The sequence below is a fragment of the Eptatretus burgeri genome, chromosome 14, assembly GCF_056783735.1.
Source record: "Eptatretus burgeri isolate ZD-2024b chromosome 14, Ebu_testis_v1, whole genome shotgun sequence".
NCBI lineage: Eukaryota > Metazoa > Chordata > Myxini > Myxiniformes > Myxinidae > Eptatretus > Eptatretus burgeri.
In genome coordinates this window covers 69,610,321-69,634,035 of record NC_140974.1, presented here as the reverse complement: position 1 = coordinate 69,634,035, position 23,715 = coordinate 69,610,321, and the positions used below count along the sequence as shown (strand labels likewise).

At 37.7% G+C, this 23,715-nt stretch overlaps 1 protein-coding gene across 1 annotated transcript in view; it reads right to left on the bottom strand.

The window, feature by feature from the left end:
- Positions 1 to 8,550: 8,550 nt before the first annotated feature.
- The window catches only part of LOC147013547 (uncharacterized), a 59,212-nt gene continuing 44,047 nt past the window's right edge, over positions 8,551 to 23,715 (bottom strand). Inside the window, exons 3-4 of the mRNA XM_085855433.1 lie at positions 9,079 to 9,237; positions 8,551 to 8,798 (exon numbers count right to left, since the gene is read on the bottom strand). Of these exons, the coding sequence (XP_085711559.1) occupies positions 8,699 to 8,798; positions 9,079 to 9,237 (259 nt within the window). The 3' untranslated portion in view covers positions 8,551 to 8,698. The remainder of the gene's footprint in view (positions 8,799 to 9,078; positions 9,238 to 23,715) is intronic.

The window sequence follows — 23,715 nt, the reverse complement described above, 5'->3', positions numbered from 1 at the left end:
ACTAAAATCTGGTGATGTTGGGATATTAGAAACTAATCCAGAAGGAACGAGACAAATTATTAAACATCTGAGTGGAGTGAAGATTTTATCATTCGGTTTTGATGTTGATGAAGAAACTCAACGCAAACGTATGAAAAGCAGAGATGCAAGGATTAGTGAAGAAGAAATTACAACTCGCATTAATGTTAATAAAGAATTTGATGAAATATTTAAAGAAAAGGATTTATTTGAACACATCTACTTGAATGATGAAGAAAAGGAAAATTTCCCTGTTGATCTTTACAATTCATTAAATGATATTTTACAATAAATAAATGGATGCAAAAGAAAGAGCAAGAAGATTTAAGGAACATCAAGAGTTGGTTTCAAAAGTTGTAAAACAACAGGAAGACATAAAGAAGAAACGCAGACAGAAACTAACGGGCAAAGAAGCATTTGAAAGAAAACAAGAGAAATTTTTTAAACCACTTTTAAAAACTTCCCAAGAAAAAATGAAAGATGTTTCCACAGTTCCCACAATAAAATATACTCCCAGAAAGCTCCAAATGTTAAAAGATTTCAGTCAAATGACGGAGGAAGAATTAGAGCATATTGGAGAATTAGAATATCATGATGAAGAATTATTTCAACAACTGGAAGAGATTAATCAACCCCCTGATTATATTGTGAATGCTGTTCAAAACAATGAATATTCAGCGGATTCAAAAACCAAAGCAGGACTCATTCCAACAGAACAACCAGCAATATTTCATCTTGTTCAAGAAAAGGTATTGATATTTAATGATGAATTAAGGTTCTTGGGTTCTGCTCAACCCCCTGTTAAACTAACTCTGAGATTAATGTTTCTTCTCACAAAAGATGGAAGACAAGGTTCAACTATGAGGGATGAATCAAAGTATATTGATAAACCATTGGATATGGAAAATAATGATGATAGAGTATATATTGATCTGCTGAACACTCTAAATTATAAGGTTATTCTTTCTGGTAAAAGTAGGAAGAATGAGAAGGAGAAACACATTATTCAGGCTTTAAGTATCCTTGGTTCAGGTGTTAGTTTTCTTCCAAATGACCCATCGCAATTAGTTAATAGACTGTTATTGTTGTTAGGCAGTAAGAAGGCTGGAAATAACAATTGTTTTAAGAAGCATCAGCCATTTTAGACCAGTTGATGAACATGAAAATAATTAATAAATATCAATATAAAGACATTTTATCTCATATTAAATAAGATGAGAAGCACAATCCTTAGTTTCAATTTCACAACAAGCGACCACACATCTTCATTCCCATAACCACTACAACTTGACACAACAAAAGAATATGAGGCATCTTTATTGTCCATGGAAACTTATAATACCTTATTTAATATAACCGAGAAAAATGACAAGTTTAGTTATAATCCGGGAAGTGGATACAAAACGATAACAGTCTCACCCGGAGCATATGAGATTTCTCAAATATCTTCCGAAATTGCTCGTCTTATGAAAGAACAGGGTGATGAACCAAAAAATATTGTTATAAACATTCAAAAACATACTTCAAAATCAACGATTAAAGTTAAAAATAACTACAAGGTTGATTTCACAATTGATAATTCATTTAGAGAGTTATTGGGTTTCTCCTCAAAAAAGATTAAAACTAATGGGACGTTTTACAGTGATAATGTTATTCAAATATCCTCAGGAATAAATTCAGTGTTAATTCACTGTGATTTGATTGATGGTGCTTATAATGATGGGAAAAAAACAAATACAATATTTTCATTCAGCGCATACTCAACCCCAATTGGTTATAAATTCAATATGGAACCCAAAAATTTGGTTTATCTATCTGTGTCAGGAAAAACCATACACAGAGTAAATTTTAGGATAACCGACCAAGATAATCGTGTGATTTCTTTTAATGGAGAAGTTATATCCATCAGAATTCACCTACGTGAAGTTTTTCAATAAATAAATACGATGGTTATTGTGAGGAAACACGAGTTGGGAAAATATAAAATAATTACAGGGGATGGGATGTTCCTTTCTCCATACTACAAGGGTGAAGGTATGTATCTTGGTAGAGGATACTATAAACCTAAGAGACAAAGGGGTGTTGGACATCAATTTAGAGGAGATGGGATAATTGATACTCTAATGGGTATTGGTTCAACTATTCTTAAACATAAAGATCTAATTGGTTCAACTGCTTCTGCTGTGGGAAATGTAGCAGGTGCTGTAAAGAGTATAAAAGATGCTCAGAAGGAATCTCATAAATTACAAGCAATAAAAGAAATTAAGAGAGGTAAAACTCAGTTGTCCCCCCAAGAACGACAGAAAATAATTCAAATACTTGGATCAGGGTTTCAAAAGTTTTAACATCTTTTTTCCTAAATAAATACAAGTATGGAAGCAATTGATGGTATCTATGATTTGGATGATACTATTATTATCTCAAACTCCACTAAAAAAGAAGATTACTTCAAGGTAAATGCAATAACTGGAACAGACTGGAATACGAATGGTACAAAAAGTTTTGAAATAAATAATCAACAAACCTATTTGAATCTCTCCGAAAGTTTCTTGTTGTGTAAATTTAAATTAACTAAGGCTGCGACTAACACAAACGCTACACTTGTAAATGATTTCTTCTGGAAAATGTTTGATAGTGTGCGTTTGTATATTGGAACACAAGAAGTTGAAGCGGTTGATTATGTCTCTGCTGTATCTGAAATGATGAAATTTACACTCTATACATTCAGTGATAGAATGGGAAAGGGGTCTGTCGAAGGTTTTATTCCTGATATGTCAACGGGAACAAACACAGACCCTGGATATATTCAAAGGAAAGGAGCGTATAATGATGATGCAAAAGCAGAAAATAGTTTTACTGTGGCAGTTCCTCTTAAAGGTATATTTGGATTTTGTGATCATGATAAAGTTCTGTATGGTCTTAAAATTAGATTTCAACTACAAAGGAATGATAATGAAAATAGATTGCTTTTTGGTGTTGGTAGTGCTTTTGGTGAACAGAATAAATTTGTAATTGAGGAGATGAGTTGGTATATCAGTGAATATACTCCTAATCTTAAAACAGAAGAGATGTTGAATCGAAGACTTAACTCAAAGAAACCACTCAGTGTATCATACCTCAAAAGAAGATGTCAACACGTTAAACTCAACCAAACTACTTACACGTGGAATTTGGGTGTTCTGGAAGGAAAGCCACGATATCTGTGGATCATTTTTAAAAAGCCAGATGGTGATACTGCGACTGATAAGAATAATGCATTGAGTGATAATGATAAGGTGAAACAACTTCGCATTTCTCTAGATGGAACATTTTATCCACGAGATAGATTGGAAATTAATTGGGAAAAAATGATTTTGCTGAAGCATACAAGTCTTACCAAAAGGTGTGTGAAAGTAATGGAAATAAAGAACCTATTTTGGATATGACAGCATTTAAAAGTTTGTATACAATCTATGCGTTTGACCTGAGCGCTCAAAAGGAAACTATAAAGTCTAATCGAGTGGATACTTCCCTATCCATTGAAAGAGGAGAGAGTGAAGAAGTTGATGCATATTGTTTGCTTTTGGAAGAAACAGAATTGCAGATTAATACAGATAATGGTGTGATGATTAGTCTCACATAATTTTTTGTTAAATAAATGAGTGGCAAAGTACCAACTGGGGTATATGTTAATCAAATCAATCTTCATAAACTATCATCTTGTGTTCAAAATCAAAAGCCTTGTACGATTAACGTCAATACAATTCAGAGAAAAGCAGCAGTAAGAATTGATGTTTTACTCACAAGAGAACAGGTTAAAATCTTGAATGACACTGGCTCACTTAAAATTAAAATGACAAAACCAATGTTGAAAAAATATTCAATAAGAGAGACGAGTGGAGGATTTCTCCCATTTCTAATTCCTTTATTTGCTGGTTTAAGTGCGGTTGGAGCATTGACTGGTGGTATTTCAACAGCGGTGAAAACTGCCAACGAAAGGAAGGCTCAACTCCAGGCTCAAAAAGAATTGGAAAGACATAACAAAGAGTTGGAGAAACAAATTAGTGGAAGTGGTGTAATTGTAGATTTTGCTGAAAAACTTGAAGGTCTGCCTGATAAAGCGAGATTGTTAGTTGGAGATATGCTTTCTTCTATAGCACAAGCAGGTGTAAAATTAACTAAAAGAGGTAATGGATTATATCTTTCTAATAAATAAATGAGCATTGATGAGTGGTTGAAAGAATTTGGAAAGAATACAACATCAAATTTACAACTTGTTAAATATTGTAAGAAATTAAAAATTCATAATGTGGTTATTTGTATGAGAGATGAATTAACAAATGTGCCTAAACATACAAAGAATATTATTATGAACTTAGAAGATAATAATGGGAACGGTTCTCATTGGGTTTGTATTTTTAATAGTCAAGACAAATATTATTTTGATAGTTTTGGTCTTCCACCACCTGTTGAAGTCATAAAATTCTTACAGAATGGTGTTTATCAAACATTTCAAGTCCAAGAATTAAATTCCAAGTGTTGTGGTCAATTATGTCTATATGTGTTATTTCAACTCAACAAAAATAAAAAATTTTATGATATTATTTTTAATCTAATATAAATGACTTATGTTGGTAAAGATGGTTCTATCTTTGGTGTATCTCAAGAACTGGATATTGATTTATCAAATTATTACACAAAGGCACAGGCTGAACGACATAAATATAATATAACCAAAAATATTAACATGAAAAATGCTTATAAATTAAAAAATTATCCAAGCCCGACTGACGCGAATGACTTGGTGAGATTAAGCGATTTATCACAATATATATCCTTAAATAAAATGGCCGTGTATTCCAAAGATACAGAAGTGTTGATATTATCTCCAGGTCATACAGAATTCACAGTTCGAATTAAAATAATTTTTTATAAAGAAGGGCGTATCGTTTGTATGAGAATAGAACAATGGGGGTATGATATGAATGATTTAGGGTATAATTGGTCATTTAAAATTAACCTCGAAGACCTGGAACAATTAAATCAGTCTCCTAAGGAAGAATATTATCCACTTGGTATCGAGAATGAGTTTTGTGGGGCCACGATTAGTAAACAACAAATAAAAGAATTTAATAAGGGTAAATATAATAATGGTTTTGCTCTTGTTTATCTCATGAAAACAGAAAAAACAGGATTATATATAATAAGTAAGGAAATACAAAATGATTTAACTATGGGAAGATGGGGAGGTGTTTCGTGCCATAATATTATTCTAACATATATTTCTAATACATAAATGACAGCAAGAAGGCTTCAAGAAAATTATCATTTCTGTGTCCAAGCATACCTTCAAGAAAAGGGTATTCGGTATTTTAATAAATATGTTCTACAACATAAGAATGAGGTATTTTCAATAAAAGATTGGCATTATGCTGATGTTGATAAACCGACAACTTCAGATTTAATTAGAATGTTAAATAATGAAAAAATTATAAAGTTAAGAAAAGGTAAGGCTCTTTTAGAAATTCAAAAGAAATTTTATTGGTTTCCTGTTGTAAAAAAAATTATTTTGGATACAGGAATAACAAGAAATCCTGATGAATATATGTATAATATTCTATGGGGTGTAAGCGATTCAAGGTTAGTAAGGGATGAGGAAGGAGTTGAAGAAGAGAGGGAAGAGGAGGAAAAGGAGAAGAGAGAGAAGGAGGAGAGGGAGAAGAAAGAGAAGGAGGAAAGAGAGAAGAGAGAGGGAGGAAAGAGAGAAGAGAGAGAGGGATGAAAGGGAGAAGAGAGAAAGGGAGGAGAAGGAGGAAAGAGCGAGACAAAATAAATATCAAAATATGGAAACCAGTGAGATTCAAAAAAGATTGGTGGTATTACAGAAAATAACTCAACCCACTGAGGAGGAAAACAAAGAATTGCCAAGTCTATTTGCAATATTTTCTTCAAGACTATCATCGACAAGCTATTCATTTTAATTCAAGTTTTTCATTTTTATTTTTTTTCTTAAATAAATGGAGGAGAGAGTGAAGGCATTTCTAAGGATTCTTTATGTTTTAAAAATTAAGATTCAAATGTGCATGTTGGAAACTAAAAAGGTTTTTGCACTCTGCAGGAATTTTTCACATAAATAAATGAGTTATTGTCTCAAATGTAAAAAGAAAACTAATACTAAAAATATTTCATATATTAAAAGTAAAAATAACAGGGTTATACAAAAAGGTATATGTTCGGTGTGTGGTTCAAAAAAAAAAAATCAATATATCTCCAAACACAAACTCGGAGGAGATATACAAAAGTTTTTATCAGGAAGTAAATTTACAACTACTGGAATACCAGGGGAATTACATCTTCCAGGGTATTCTTTCTGTGGTCCAGGTACAAACTTGGATAAAAGATTAGATGAGGCAGACAATCCTAAATCCTGGAGTCAGCCTATCAATAGAGTTGATGAAGTGTGCATGAGACACGATATTGATTATGGGAATACCACAACGTTGGAAGAAAAGCATGAAGCCGATAGAGAAATGTTGTATAATTTGTCTCTGATACAAAATCCAACCTTGAGAGAAAAAGTTGATCGGTTCATTGTGAAGAAGATGATCAGTGCTAAATTGAAACTTGGACTTGGAAATTCAAAAACTTGTAAGCTCTAATGATATCATTAAGATTGAAGAGCAATTAGCTGATGAATTACATAAACCAATATTCACAAAGTTTCAGAGAAGGAAAGTTTATTCCAAGGAAGTTGATTATATCTGGTCTGCTGATTTGATTGAACTCAATAATGATAAGGGGTACAAGTATGCTTTAACCGTTATTGATTTGAGGAGTAGATATGCGTGGGTTGTCCCTTTAAAAAACAAAACAGGTAATACTCTTATGTTAGCTTTTCAACAGATATTTAATAAAAGTAAGAGAAAACCTAAAAAATTGTGGACTGATGAGGGTAGAGAGTTTTATAACAAGACATTTATGAATTTTCTAAAAAATAACAGTATTACATTATACAGTACCTTTAATGAAGGGAAGGCAGTTGTTGTTGAACGTTTTAATCGTACCTTAAAAGAGAGACTATATAAAAAATTCACACAACTCGGTTCACAACAATGGTCATCTTTTATTCAGGATATTGTGGATAAGTATAATGACACGATTCACACGTCAACAAATATGAAACCATCAGAAACATTTACAAAATTAAAATATGAAAAAGAGATTAATGTCAGAAAACCTAAGTTCAAAGTTGGTGATATCGTAAGAATATATAGGTGGAAATCTCATTTTGAAAAAGGTTATATGAAAAGATGGACCAACGAGCTTTTTTAAATTGTTGATGTAATAGATACGGTTCCTTGGACTTATAAAATATATGATTTGGAAGGGGAAGAGATTTTAGGTTAATTTTATTCACAGGAATTACAAAAGACAAAGAAAAATTGAAATTTTTTGACTCCGCCCCTTTTTGACTCCCCCCACACAAACCCCACACAAGCCCCGCCCACAGAAACCCCACACAAGCTCCACACAAACCCCTCACAAGCTCCAATAAATTGAAATTTTTTGACTCCGCCCCTTTTTGACTCCGCCCACACACGCCCCTCCCACACAAACCCCACACAAACCCCACCACACACAAGCTCCACACAAGCTCCACACAAAAACTCCACCCCACACAAGCTCCACACACACACACAAGCTCCACCCATATTCATCATATTCACATAATTAGTGATTAGTTAATTAGTTCCCCACACACAACATGTTTATTTAATTAAAAAATTATCCACCCATCCACACAAGCTCCACTCATCCACCCATCCACCCATCTCTCCACCCATCCATTTATCCCCAGAAACCTCATCCACATAAGCCTCATCCACATTCACCCCTCCCACATAAGCTCCACACACACAAGCTCCACCCACATAAACCCCTCCCACACAAGCCCTCCCACACACACCCCACCCACACAAGCCCCGCCCACACAAGCTCCACCCACACAAGCCCCACCCACACAAGCCCCGCCCACATACGCTCTGCCTACACAAGCTCCACACACACAAGCTCCACCCACATAAACCCCTCCCACCGAAGCCCCGCCCACACAAGCCCCGCCCACACAAGCCCCACCCACACACACCCCGCCCACACAAGCCCTCCCACACACACCCCACCCACACAAGCCCCGCCCACACAAGCCCCACCCCCTCATCCCCCCTGTGCGCCCCCCACCTTTAACCCACCACCTCCCTCATCCCACCCCCCACCCTTCCCCACACACACACATGGGGAGGGGAGGGATGGGATGAGGGGTGATGGGTCATTGGGGGAGCGCACCTACCCCCCTTGATCCTCTTCTTGAAATTCAGAATCAAGTAATTGTAAACAAAACAAATATAATTTATTAATATTGAAAATATTAAATATTCATTTGCGAGAATGTATAATCTTTCCCAGCAATCTTCTTCAGATGTCTTGTGATTTCGAAACTCAGACACCATATTCTGTTTTGAAACAAAAGGTGGATAATAATTAGGTTTTATAAAGATAATTACATGGTAATATGAGTAAGCCTCGTTGACCACTGAATTAACACACCAGGAGCCTGTCATCCTTTCAAGGTCAATAAAATGAATTCCAGTGTACTGTCAAAACCGCGTCCAAACTAATGATGCAACCAACATAAGACGACATTCTAAAGAGAGAGTGATATTAATAATAATTCAGAAACATTTACCTCCAGAAAATCATGTGTTGTACAAGATTGCTTCAACAGCTGATGTTGTGTGATAGTGCTGAAAAAAAAAATAATAAGTCAAGGGTATAGATGAAGAGACAGACAGAGAGAGATACAAACAGACAGGGAAAGCAACACACACACACACACACACACACACACACACACACACACACACGCACACGCACACACACACACACACATACGTGTCTCACCATTGATTTAATTCATTCGAGATCAGAGACCAGTCATTATAAATCATTGACCTCTTCAATAAGAGCAGAGAGAGGTAGGTAGAAAGACAGACAGAGAGAGACACACACACACACGTGTCTCACCATTGGTTTAATTCCTTCGAGATCAGAGGACGTGATAAGACTTTGTACCACTCATTATAAATGTCTTTCAATTCTCTTCTAAAATCATTGATCTCTTCAATAAGAGTATTCATTTCATGCACCTCGTCGTGATATGTAAACTCCAGTTCTTCCAACGACCTGTCAGGGAAAAAATATATGTATCAGAATTATCTTGATTTAATTTAAAGTCGATTGCTTCATCGTTCAAAGAGGAACCAACTTACCAACTTTGTGTTGTTCATCGGAAGAAAGATCGCTCATGTCTCAGTTGTAAAAATGAAAATCCCGTCTGACAAACTTTGTCTGGTGAATCACTTATAAGGCAACGACGAGGAAATTACCTAAGCATTGGGTGCGGCCACAGGAAATGACAGCTTGGAAAATAACTGGGCGATTGTATGAATCATTTACAAAACATACTTAAAATGGTTTTGATTCAAATGTTTTCAGTTCGTGTTCTGAGATAAAATATAAACACGAGACCTTGTCTCACAGAATAGTTCCTGTTTTTCACAACATGACTGTCTAAAACCACTTCCTCATTCACACAGCATGACCGTGTCAAAAAAAAACACTTCCTCATTTTCACGGCATGAACTGAAAACATTTGAAACAACTTACTATAATCTCAAAATGATATGTGGCTCAGGAGGTGGCCAGATGAGAGCATTAAGAGAAGTTTATCATTTCGTAATGGCACAAAAGGGGTATCTTAAAAAATATAAAGATTCAAATGTTTTGTTTGTCAATATTTTAGATGGGGATTATTGTGCAAAGAAAATTAAACTATTGAAGGAATTTGAGAATGAACAAATGTTTATAGGTTCAATGAGTGAGCTGTTCAACCTCCAGGTTAAAAGGGGAGACAAATAAATATACCTTGGGATAGCCTGATGTTGGCTAAGTCTGGTGTTGGCTTAGTGGTTAGGGTGGCGGCTTGGGATCCCAGTGTCCTGAGTTCAAGCCCCGTTGGATGCTGAATTAACACCAGGGGGTTGACTCAGCCTGTCATCCTTCCGAGGTCGGCGAAATGAGTGCCAGTGTACTGGTCCCGGTGTATGCCCCGGTTAGAATAGGTGTACCATATCCCTGTGTGTCGTAAGAGGCGACCAGGGTTGGCGTCAGGAAGGGCATCCGGCCATAAAACATTGCCTCACAAAAAGCCAAACCCCTGCACAGCAGGGAAAAATGGCTGTAAAAAAAAAAAAAAAAAACGGATAAAAAGGGGGTTTATTTTTAGGGAAAAAAAAAAGGGAATCGCTGAAAATCCCCCATTCATTTACATGGGGAAAAGTGAGCCAGAACCAGTAAATCCACCCTACTATCATGGGTAAACACCATGGGCTCATGTATTTCCACAAGACTGACAACGGTTCTTCCAAAGCATTCAACTTGCATTTTCAATATTTTATCTCTTTCCTTATTATTTCCTTAAATGACAACTAAAATATACAGAAATCTCAGTTGTACGTGTACTCAAAACATTCATCTCATTTGCTATTTCCATGTAAAAGCAAACAGTCTTTATCAGGGTTTCAATTTGTAATCAATGATTATTTTCACAAAAAATGTTCCATTATCTATACAAAAATATAAAAGTAAGCTACTTCTTTCAAGAACCGAATCTAAAGCAATTCGATTTTTCACAGTTACCATTTTAACATTCATATCTGCTAAACAATTTACAGTTTCATTCACAAGTAGTTCCAGAGCAACTGCTATTATATTATCTTGATTCAATTCTTTAACAGTAGACCCTTCTAAATGTGTTAAAATTCGTGCTGTAAAATGATAACAGTGTGAAATTTAACATTTGTAGAATGATCACAACACATTTTAAATGACAAAAGTACATAGAGAGAGTCAAGTATGACTTTACTCTCAGTGTACAGGACGTAACGTAACGTAACGTAACACTATGTGACGTAACACTGTGGTGGTCTGTGATACAAGCATGGGTTCACCCAGTGGTGTGTTATGTAATTAAAATGAGACATGATTAGAACTGCCACTTTATAACTGCTGGCAGTGATGACCAGGTACCAAGACGTCCCGCTTTGATTGGACACCTGACCCTGACCCATGACGCTTTTTTAAATTATTATTCCTTATTTAATTGAATTTAGAATTGGATTAAAATAAATTCAATTCAAATCGAATGGAAGACCAATTCGGTACATTCCTGCATTGGAGTAATCAGAAGGAACCCAAACAAGCAAAAAGCAAAGATAAAGTCATCAGGAGGAACAGGAGTCATCAGGATAAAGTCAAAAAGCAAAGATAAAGTCATCACATTTCAGCTGCTACTCCTCTACCCTCAAACCCATCTAGGCACAGCCAAGTGAGCCTTATTCAAAAAAAAACATCCAAAAACAAAAAGGAAATTCAATAATTCTGGTTACCAAACCATGCGTCCAATCAAGTTCAAATTTAAAACATGTATTCGCCATCCCGATTAGATCACAAATCTGAAGTTTCACATCAATATATTAAGCAGTTCCAGAGAAAACAGTAAAAAAAAACTAGAGGGGAGCACTCGGGAGAGTGCAAAACCTCCGCCGCCAATACTGCTGGGTAACTCAAATGAACCTTACATCTTATTCATTAAATATGATGTCAACAGTGCTGACAGAGTTATAGTTCTTTTCTCCAACATTTTTTTTTTGGGGGGGGGTGGGTTGGAAATCACTTAAAACAAGTAAAAATGTAAAGAAAAAAAAAATCGAAATTTTGTTGAAAAAAAAGTTGCAAAAAAATGTATTTTGTCAAACAATTTTTTCAGGGGGGGTTGGAAATCACTTAAAACATGTAGAAATGCAAAAAAAACATTTTCTTTTCTCAATATTTTGGGGGGGGTTGGAAATCACTTAAAATTTGTAGAAATGCAAAAAAAAAAATTCTCTAACAATTTTTTTTGGGGGGGGTAACAATTTTTTTGGGGAGGGGGTTGGAAATCACTTAAAACATGTAGAAATGCAAAAACAATTCTCTATTTTTTGGGGGGTAACAATTTTTTTTGGGGGGGGGGGGTTGGAAATCACTTAAAACATTTCGAAATGCAAAAAAAATTCTCTAACAATTTTTTTTGGGGGGAGTAACAATTTTTTGGGGGGGTTGGAAATCACTTAAAACATGAAGTAATGCAAAAAAAAACTTTTTTGGGGTGGGGGGTAAAAAAAATGTTGGGGGGGGTTGGAAATCACTTTAAAGATGTAGAAATGCAAAAAAAATATTTTTTTTTCTCTAACAATTTTGTTTTTTTTCGGGGGGGGACCAAGTCCAAAATTACCTAACCCCCCCCCCCCTCACCAAATTTCGTCGAAATCCGTTGAGGAGTTTTTCCGTAATACTGTTCACAAACAAACAAACAAACAAACAAACAGAAAGGGGTGAAAACAGTAACCTCCATCCATCTTTGAAGATAGCGGAGGTTAAAAAATTCAATCCAATATAGCTGCCAAACCATGTGACTTCTCAATTATTCCTTAACAAACTTGGACAAACATCGGTTGTGGAATATTTCTGTGAAATGTCCTCTCGATTTGTCCGGCTGTTCTGCAGAAGAAGTCTTTTTTTAGATTTTCGGGTAAATCCAATATGGTTGCCAAACCACGTGGTCTGTGACATCATATGTGTGAACTTTTTATTCCTCATGGATAGTGGGTAAAACTTGTAAAGTTTCACCTCAATCTGTTCATCCACTTCAGACAAGAAGATTTTTGAAGGTTTTTTATATTGATTAAAAAAAACAATATGACTGTCCAATCAAGTGACCGATGACGTCATCAAATTATGTTTTTTCTGTGGACCATTTTATCCTTTGATGACCCTCAAAAAATGTTCAGACTGATCAGATGTAGCGTTCTACATATGCAACAAGAAAAAGAGCAATCAGAGATGGGAGACCCTTGCCAGGACTTGTTTTGTGTGGTGTATATTGTGTGGTGTTTGTGTACTGGTGTGTTACGTCATTAATAAGAGACATAATGAGAACTGCTACTTTATAATTGCTGGCAGTGATGGCCGGGTACCAATATGTCCCGCTATGGTTGCATGCCTGACCCTGACCCGTGACGTTTTTTTTATTATTATTATTCAATGGAATTTCTCATTGGATTAAAATAAATTAAATACAAGTCGAATGGAAGACCAATTTGGTGCAGTCTGGCATTGGAGTAATCAGAAGGAACCCAAACAAGCAAAAAGCAAAGATGATGTCATCAGGAGCAAGCTGAAGAGGATTCACATTTCAGCTGCGAATCCTCCACTCTCAAACCTATCCAGGCACAGTGTTTGAGTGGATTTGAGTGTTTGCGCGTGCTTGGAGTGGATTCGCATGATCACACTCAAACACACGCAATCGCGCGAATCCCAAACGTGTGCATTCACAAATATGCGCATTCGCAAACGTGCACAATCCCAAATGTGCACAATCCCGTGAATCCCAAACGTGCGCAATCCCAAACGTGTGCAATCACGCGAATCCCAAACGTGTGCAATCGTGCGAATCCCAAACATGTGCAATCGCGTGAATCGCAAACGTGCGCAATCGCAAACATACACAACCGCAAACATGTGCAATCCCAAATATGCACAATCGCGTGAATCGCAAACGTGCGCAATCCCAAACGTGCGCAATTGCGTGAATCGCAAACGTGCGCAATCCCAAACGTGTTTAACACAGTGAATCACAAACATGCGCAAGCACGTGAATCCCAAACGCGCACAATCGCAAACGTGCGCAATCACAAACGTCTGCAATCCCAAACGTGCACAATGCCAAACGTGCGCAATTGCATGAATCGCAAACGTGCGCAATCCCAAATGTGTTCAACACAGTGAATCCCAAACATGCGCAACCACGTGAATCCCAGACGTGCACAATCACAAACGTGCGCAATCGCATGAATCGCAAACATGTGCAATCGCAAACGTGCGCAATCACGTGAATCCCAAACGTGCACAATCGCGTGAATCCCAAACGTGCGCAATCCCAAACGTGCGCAATCACATGAATCCCAAACATGCGCAATCGCGTGATCACAAACATGCGCAATCGCGTGAATCCGAAACTTGGGCAACCACAAGTATTTTGAAGCTAAAATACTCATTATTTCAATAAAATCACGCGTTTTCTTTTCAGGATAGAGATGCAGAACAAAAGTTGAGTCGGATAATGCTTTTGTTTGGTGAAAAAAGCTCGTTTAAGGCCAATTTCAGCATTTTTGCGTTTACAAGTTTTTTTCTGTGAAATGAAGCGTTTTGCAAATTTGAAGCTAAAATACTCACTACTTCAATAAAATCCTGCGTTTTCGCTTCAGAATAGTGATGCAGAACAAAAAGTTGCGTCGGACAATGCTTTTGTTTGGTGAAAAAAAAAAACTTGTTCTCAGCCAATTTGAACATTTTTGCATTCACAAGTTTTTCTATGAAATGCAGCGTTTTGCGAATTTCAGGCCAAAATACTCACTATTTCAATAAAATCACGCGTTTTCGCTTCAGAAAAGTGATGTAAAACAAAAATTTGAGTCAGACAATGCTTTTATATGGTGAAAAAAAGCTTGTTTTAGGCAAATTTCAGCATTTATGCGTTTACAACATTTTTTCTGTGAAATGCTGCGTTTTGGGAATTTGAAGCTAAAATACTCACTACTTCAATAAAATCACGCATTTTCGCTTCTGAATAGTGATGTAGAACAAAAAGTTAAGTCAGACGATGCTTTTGTTTGGTGAAAAAAGCTTGTTTTAGGTCAATTTCAGCATTTTTGCCTTTTCAAGTTATTTCTGTGAAATGCAGCATTTTGCGAATTTGAAGCTAAAATACTCACTATTGCAATAAAATCACGAGTTTTCGCTACAGAATAGAGATGTTGAACAAAAACTTGAGTCAGACAATGCTTTTGTTTGGTGAAAAAAGCTTGTTTTTGGCCAATTTGAACATTTTTGCGTTTACAAGTTTTTTATGTGAAATGCAGCGTTTTGCGAATTTGAAGCTAAAATACTCACAATTTCAATAAAATCACGTGTTTTCGCTTCAGAAAAGTGATGTGGAAGTAAAAGTTGAGTTGGACAATGCTTTTGTTTGGTGAAAAAAGCTTGCTTTTGGCCACTTTGAACATGTTTGTGTTTAAAAGTATTTCTTTGAAACGCAGCGTTTTTTCAGAATTTGAGGCTAAAATACTCACTATTTCAACAAGATCACACGTTTTCGCTTCAGAATAGTGACGGTGAACAAAAACTTGAGTCAGACAATGCTTTTGTTTGGTGAAAAAAGCGTGTTTTCGGCCAATTTGAACATATTTGCGTTTACAAGTTTTTTCTGTGAAATGCAGCGTTTTGGGAATTTGAAGCTAAAATACTCACTATTTCAATAAAATCACACGTTTTCGCTTCAGAATGGTGATGTGGAACATAAAGTTGATTTAGAGGATGCTTTTGTGTGGTGAAAAATGCTTGTTTTAAGCCAATTTGAACATTTTGGGGTTTACAAGTTTTTTCTGTGAAATACAGCGTTTGCGGAATTTGAAGCTAAAATACTCACTATTTCAATAAAATGACGCGTCTTCACTTTAGAATCGTGATGAAGAACAAAAAGATGAGTCAGTCGATGCTTTTCTTTGGTGAAAAAAGCGCGTTTTAGGCCAATTTGAACATTTTCGCCTTTACAAGTTTTTTCTGTGAAATGCAGGGTTTGGCGAATTTGAAGCTGAAATACTCACTATTTCAATAAAATCACGCGTTTTTGCTTCAGAGTGGTGATGTAGAACAAAAAGTTGCGTCGGACAATGCTTTTGTTTGGTGAAAAAAAAATTGTTTAAGGCCAATTTGAACATTTTTGCATTTACAAGTATTACTGTGAAATGCAGCGTTTTGCTAATTTGAGGCCAAAATACTCACTATTTCAATAAAATTACACGTTTTCGCTTCAGAATAGTGATGTAGAACAAAAAGTTGAGTCGGACAATGCTTTTGTTTGGTGAAAAATGCTTGTTTTAGGCCAATTTGAACATTTTTGCGTTTACAATTTTTTTTCTGTAAAATGCAGCGTTTTGGGAATTTGAAGCTAAAATACTCACTATTTCAATAAAATCACGCGTTTTCGCTTCAGAATGGTGATGTGGAACATAAAGTTGATTTAGAGGATGCTTTTGTGTGGTGAAAAATGCTTGTTTTAAGCCAATTTGAACATTTTGGGGTTTACAAGTTTTTTCTGTGAAATACAGCGTTTGCGGAATTTGAAGCTAAAATACTCACTATTTCAATAAAATGACGCGTCTTCGCTTTAGAATCGTGATGAAGAACAAAAAGATGAGTCAGTCGATGCTTTTCTTTGGTGAAAAAAGGGTGTTTTAGGCCAATTTGAACATTTTCGCCTTTACAAGTTTTTTCTGTGAAATGCAGGGTTTGGCTAATTTGAAGCTGAAATACTCACTATTTCAATAAAATCACGCGTTTTTGCTTCAGAGTGGTGATGTAGAACAAAAAGTTGCGTCGGACAATGCTTTTGTTTGGTGAAAAAAAAATTGTTTAAGGCCAATTTGAACATTTTTGCGTTTACAATTTTTTTTCTGTAAAATGCAGCGTTTTGGGAATTTGAAGTTAAAATACTCACTATTTCAATAAAATCACGCATTTTCGCTTCTGAATAGTGATGTAGAACAAAAAGTTAAGTCAGACGATGCTCTTGTTTGATGATAAAGCTTGTTTTAGGACAATTTGAGCATTTTTGCATTTAAAAGTTTTTTTTGTGAAATGCAGCGTTTTGCGAATTTGAAGCTAAAATACTCACTATTTCAATAAAATGACGTGTTTTCGTTTCAGAACAGTGAAGTAGAAGAAAAAGTTGAGTCGGACAATGCTTTTGATTGGTGAAAAAGCTTGTTTAAGGCCATTTTGAACATTTTTGTGTTTACAAGTTTTTCTGTGAAATGCAGCATTTTTTCAGAATTTGAGGCTAAAATACTCAGTATTTCAATAAAAATCACACGTTTTCGCTTCAGATTAGTGATGTGGAACAAAAAGTTGAGTCAGACAATGCTTTTGTTTGGTGAAAAAAGTGTGTTTTAGGCCAATTTGAACATTTTCGCGTTTACAAGTTTCTTCTGTGAAATGCAGCGTTTGGCGAATTTGAAGCTGAAATACTCACTATTTCAATAAAATCACGCGTTTTTGCTTCAGAATGGTGATGTAGAACAAAAAGTTGCGTCGGACAATGCTTTTGTTTGGTGAAAAAAAACTTGTTCTCGGCCAATTTGAACATTTTTGCATTCACAAGTTTTTCTGTGAAACGCAGCGTTTTGCGAATTTCAGGCTAAAATACTCACTATTTCAATAAAATCACGCGTTTTCGCTTCAGAAAAGTGATGTAAAACAAAAATTTGAGTCGGACAATGCTTTTATATGGTGAAAAAAAGCTTGTTTTATGCCAATTTCAGCATTTATGCGTTTACAACATTTTTTTGTGAAATGCAGCATTTTGCGAATTTGAAGCTTAAATACTCACTATTTCAATAAAATCACACGTTTTCGCTTCAGAGTGGTGACGTCGAACAAAAAGTTGCATCGGACAATGCTTTTGTTTGGTGAAAAAAAAACTTGTTTTCGGCCAATTTGAACATTTTTTCGTTTACAAGTTTTTTTCTGTGAAATGCTGCGTTTTGGGAATTTGAAGCTAAAATACTCACTACTTCAATAAAATCACGCATTTTCGCTTCTGAATAGTGATGTAGAACAAAAAGTTAAGTCAGACGATGCTTTTGTTTGGTGAAATGCTCTTTTTAGGACAATTTGAGCATTTTTGCATTTAAAAGTTTTTTCTGTGAAATGCAGCATTTTGCGAATTTGAAGCAAAAGTACTCACTATTTCAATAAAATCACATGTTTTCGCTTCAGAATAGTGATGTAGAACAAAAAGTTGAGTCAGACGATGCTTTTGTTTGGTCAAAAAAAGCTTGTTTTAGGACAATTTGAGCATTTTTGCGTTTTCAATTTATTTTTCTGTGAAATTCAGCGTTTTGGGAATTTGAAGCTAAAATACTCACTATTTCAATAAAATCACCTGTTTTCCCTTCAGAATAGTGATGTGCAAGAAAAATTGAGTTGGACAATGCTTTTGATTGGTGAAAAAGGTTGTTTTAGGCCACTTTGAACATTTTTATGTTTACAAGTTTTTCTGTGAAATGCAGGCTTTTTTCCGTATTTGAGGCTAAAATACTCATTATTTCAATAAAATCACGCATTTTTGCTTCAGAGTGGTGATGTAGAACAAAAATTGCGTCACACAATGCTTTTGTTTGGTGAAAAAAAGCTTGTTTAGGCCAATTTGAACATTTTTGCGTTTACAGGTTTTTTTCGGTTAAATGCAGCGTTTTGCGAATTTGAAGCTAAAATACTCACAATTTCAATAAAATCACACGTTTTCGCTTCAGAATAGTGATGCAGAACAAAAAGTTGAGTCGGTCAATGCTTTTGTTTGGCGAAAAAAGCTTGTTTTAGGCCAATTTGAGCATTTTTGCGTTTACAAGTTTTTTCAGTGTAATGCAGCGTTTTGCGAATTTGAAGCTAAAATACTCACTATTTCAAAATAATCACGTGTTTTCGCTTCAGAATAGTGATGTAGAAGGAAAAGTTGAGTCGGACAATGCTTTTGTTTGGTGAAAAAAGCTTGTTTTTGGCCAATTTGAGCATTTTTGCGTGTGAAATCCCAAACGTGTGAAATCGCGTGAATCCCAAACATCCGCAATCGCACGAATACCAAACGTGCAAAAAAAAAAAACACGCGAATCCCAAATGTGTGCAATCACGTGGATCCCAAACGTGTGCAATCGCGTGACTCACAAACGTGTGCAATCGCATGATTCACAAACGTGCGCAATCGCAAATGTATGCAATCGCAAAAGTGCGCAATCCCAAACGTGCGCAATCACGTTACTCGCAAACGTGCGCAATCCCGTGAATCACAAACGTGCACAATCCCAAACGTGCGCGATCCCAAACGTGCGCGATCGCAAACATGCTCGATCGCAAACGTGCGCAATCCCAAACGTGTGCCACACAGTGAATCCCAAACATGCGCAATCGCGTGAATCACAAATGCGCACAATCGCCTGAATCCAAAACATGCGCAATCTCAAACGTGCGCAATCACGTGAATCCCAAACGTGTGCGATCGCGTGAATCCCAAACGTGCGCAATCCCAAACATGCACAATCGCGTGAATCCCAAACGTGCGCAATCGCAAATGTGCGCAATCCCAAACGTGTGCAACCACGTGAATCGCAAACGTGAGCAATCACATGAATCCCAAACGTGCGCAATCGCAAAGTGCGCAATCGCGTGAATCGCAAACGTGCGCAATCGCAAACGTGCACAATCGCAAACGTGCGCAATCCCAAACGTGCGCAATCCCAAACGTGCGCAATTGCGTGAATTGCAAACGTGCGCAATCCCAAACATGCGCAACCGCGTGAATCTCAAATGGGCGCAATCGCAAACATGCGCAATCGCCTGAATCGCAATTGCGTGAATCCCAAATGTGCACAATAGCCTGAATCGCAAATGGGCGCAATCGCAAACGTGCGCAATCGCCTGAATTGCAATTGCGTGAATCCTAAATGTGCACAACCGCATGAATCCCAAATGGGCGCAATCGCAAACGTGCGCAATCCCAAACATGCGCAATCCCAAACGTGTGCAACCGCGTGAATCCCAAATGGGCGCAATCGCAAACGTGCGCAATCGCCTGAATCGCAATTGCGTGAATCCCAAATGTGCACAATTGCATGAATCCCAAACGTGCGCAATCCCATACATGCGCAATCGCGTGAATCGCAATTGTGTGAATCCCAAATGTGCACAATCGCGTGAATCCCAAACGTGCACAATCGCGTGAATCCCAAACGTGCACAATCGCGTGAATCCCAAACGTGCGCAATCCCAAACGTGCACAATCGCGTGAATCGCAAATGTGCGTAATCGCATGAATCGCAATTGCGTGAATCCCAAACGTGCGCAATCCCAAACGTGCACAATCGCGTGAATCGCAAATGTGCGTAATCACATGAATCGCAATTGCGTGAATCCCAAATGTGCGCAATCGCTTGAATCTCAATTGCGTGAATCCCAAATGTGCGCAATCGCGTGAATCGCAATTGCGTGAATCCCAATGTGCACAATCACGTGAATCCCAAACGTGCGCAATCGCGTGAATCACAAACATGTGCAATCGCTTGAATTGCAAACCTGCACAAACGCACAAATCCACTCAAACACGTTCGACTTTGGTGTTCTTAGAGTTTTGAGAAAAGTTCATATAAAGGGGCGACCTACAGATATCGGTTAAAATCCATCAGTACGGAAAGTTATTTGTTCCTTAAAGGTCCCCTGACATGCAAAATATACTTGTTATTTATATATTAACTTGACCTTCCAAGTGAAGAAATCACCCTTGTTTTTTTTTTAATCAAAAATGGGATAATTAGAGCAATATTTCGATCATTTCTGGAGCTTTTCACAACTTGCTATGCCCGGCCCCTAAAAAAAAAATGGACTTCAGTGAATTGCAGCGTTGACGTCACATACAGAAACTCGCACAGAGTGGATTGACTCGAGATCTCTAGAGTCTAGACCAGCGTTTCTCAACCGTTTTACCCTTGTGGAACCCTTGAAATAGTTTTCATGTCTCAGGGAACCCCTGCATAAAAATTATTATATATTAATATTTTTATCGTAGTTCACGTGGTAAATATAATTTTTTTTTCGGATACCTGGTTTCAGGAAAAAAATGACCCCCTTTTTGTCAAATTTATTGGCAATGAAAAAAAAACATACTGCTCGTTTATGAGACCTCACACCGAGGTTTTAATTCACACAAAAAAAAAATTTTTAAATAAAAAAAAAACACCTCATGTAACTTGATAAACAAAACTTAAACAAATAAAGCTGAAGCAATAAAGGTAAACAGAAGAACTAACAGAGAGAGAGAGAGAGAGAGAGACAGAGAGACAGAGAGACAGAGAGACAGAGAGACAGAGAGACAGAGAGACAGAGAGACAGAGAGACAGAGAGACAGAGAGACAGAGAGACAGAGAGACAGAGAGACACAGAGACACAGAGAGAGAGAGAGAGAGAGAGAGAGAGAGAGACACAGAGACAGAGAGACAGAGAGACAGAGAGACACAGAGACACAGAGACACAGAGAGACAGAGAGACACAGAGAGACACAGAGAGACACAGAGAGGCGCAAAGAGAGGCAAAGAGGGACACAGAGAGACACAGAGAGAGACAGAGAGACACAGAGAGACACAGAGAGACACAGAGAGAGACAGAGAGACACAGAGAGACACAGAGAGACACAGAGAGAGACAGAGAGAGACAGAGAGAGACACAGAGAGACACAGAGAGACACAGAGAGACACAGAGAGACACAGAGAGACACAGAGAGACACAGAGAGACAGAGAGAGACAGAGAGAGACAAAGAGAGACACAGAGAGACAGAGAGAGACAGAGAGAGACAAAGAGAGAGACAGAGAGAGAGACAAAGAGAGAGACAAAGAGAGAGACAGAGACAGAGAGAGAGACAGAGAGAGACAGAGAGAGACAGAGAGAGAGAGAGAGAGAGAGACAGAGAGAGAGAGAGACAAAGAGAGAGAGAGAGAGGGAGAGAGAGAGACTTCGTGCTTGGAAGCACAGAGAAGACAGAGGGACACCGTGCATGCGTCCCGTACTTGAGTCAGTCACTCTATGATACACGAATCCGCCGCGTACAGGACGTCCACTAACCAGTGAGGGCGGTTTCACACTGGCGCCATATAGACATCGTTAAGTACATTCCCTATGTTGTTATAATTGCAAATAATATGAGGTTGAAGCCTCTTTTATAATAACCAAGGAGTTTCCAACAATATGCCGTACGTGTATAGTAAAATTACCAATATTAAATCAAACAAAAACTACTCAAAAATACATTAGCCTATTTATTACTGTTTCTCGCAGAACCCCGAGTGACCTCTTGCGGAACCCCGGTTGAGAAACACTGGTCTAGACTAGTCCGATAAATCCGTCGTCCGTCCGACTAGGCCGATAAATCCGTCGTCCGTCCGACTCGTCCGATAAATTCGATGTCCTCCGACTAGGCCGATAAATCCGTCGTCCGTCCGACTAGGCCGATAAATCCGTCGTCCGTCCGACTAGGCCGATAAATCCGTCGTCCGTCCGACTAGGCCGATAAATCCGTCGTCCGTCCGACTAGGCCGATAAATCTGTTGTCCGTCCGACTTGGCCGATAAATCCGTCGTCCGTCCGACTAGGCCTATAAATCCGTCGTCCGTCCGACTAGGCCGATAAATCCGTCGTCCGTCCGACTAGGCCGATAAATCCGTCGTCCGTCCGACTAGGCCGATAAATCCGTCGTCCGTCCGACTAGGCCGATAAATCCGTCGTCCGTCTGACGAGGCCGATAAATCCGTCGTCCGTCCGACTAGGCTGATAAATCCGTCGTCCGTCCGACGAGGCCGATAAATCCGTCGTCCCTCCGACTAGGCCGATAAATCTGTCGTGCTGTAGCTTTTATTTATTATTCTCTTTTTTTCATTGTTTTATACTGGTGCTACCTGACGACAGTGGGAATAAAATACATAAAAATGCAACAGAACGTCAGATTTATCGGACAACTCGAGACAATTGTGTCGCAAGGTGTGTTCTGCACAAAAGTTTCCATCGTATCCGGTCAGCGAGGTGCTTCGTTTTATGCGCGGAGAGATACGGCCGATGACATGCGCCGGCCTTGTTTGTGATTAATTCGCCGCGGAGAAACATGTCCGCTGTGCTGCGCTGGTCATGTCATGTCACTAAAATATTTCTGATAACGAGCAGTATGCAAGTGGAATTTACATTATTGAATTATGAATAGGATTTTGTCTAACCAGTTGTTATTGCCAAGTCTTCCTTCGATGTCTTCCCGATCATAATGAACGCCGGGAATTTCATCGCCAGTTTCCTCAGCTTATCCTGCTTCGGGCTCGAACTGATAAGGCTGTATTCCATTTCCAGCTGCCTGAACTTCACCTCCCGCGACTATGTTATCCGACAATTCTCCATGTGATTCAGACCAAAATCCTTCATTTCTCTCACACTCACTGTCGCTACCAGACAAATCAAAGTCCATGTCATCCATTATTCAAAAACAAATGTTTGATTTTTTTTAAAGCAGAAATGAATGAAGCGATTGAGTCGATCAATCGAATGCGGAAACACACAGAAAGCCAATAGAATCACGTGGACCACCAACCCGAGTAATTTACGTGCAGCCTTTGACATACTGTACGTGACGTCGTGTGGGTTCCGCCCCTTTCAGGAGAATTTTTAGGGGCATTCCCGAAGAGGTTTCTTTTTTTAATTTTACATTTTACAGAATGAGTTTTGTGAAAAGAACATTGTCAGATCTGAAATCACGATGAAAAACTCCTCTAGGACATATATAAATGAAATTTATGTACTTTGGCATGTCAGGGGACATTTAAAAACAAAAACCCATCTGATAATGTGCATGTGTGTGATTAATTTGTTTTAAAAATTGGCACCCCTTTATATAAACTTTCTCGAGCATTACTTGGTTC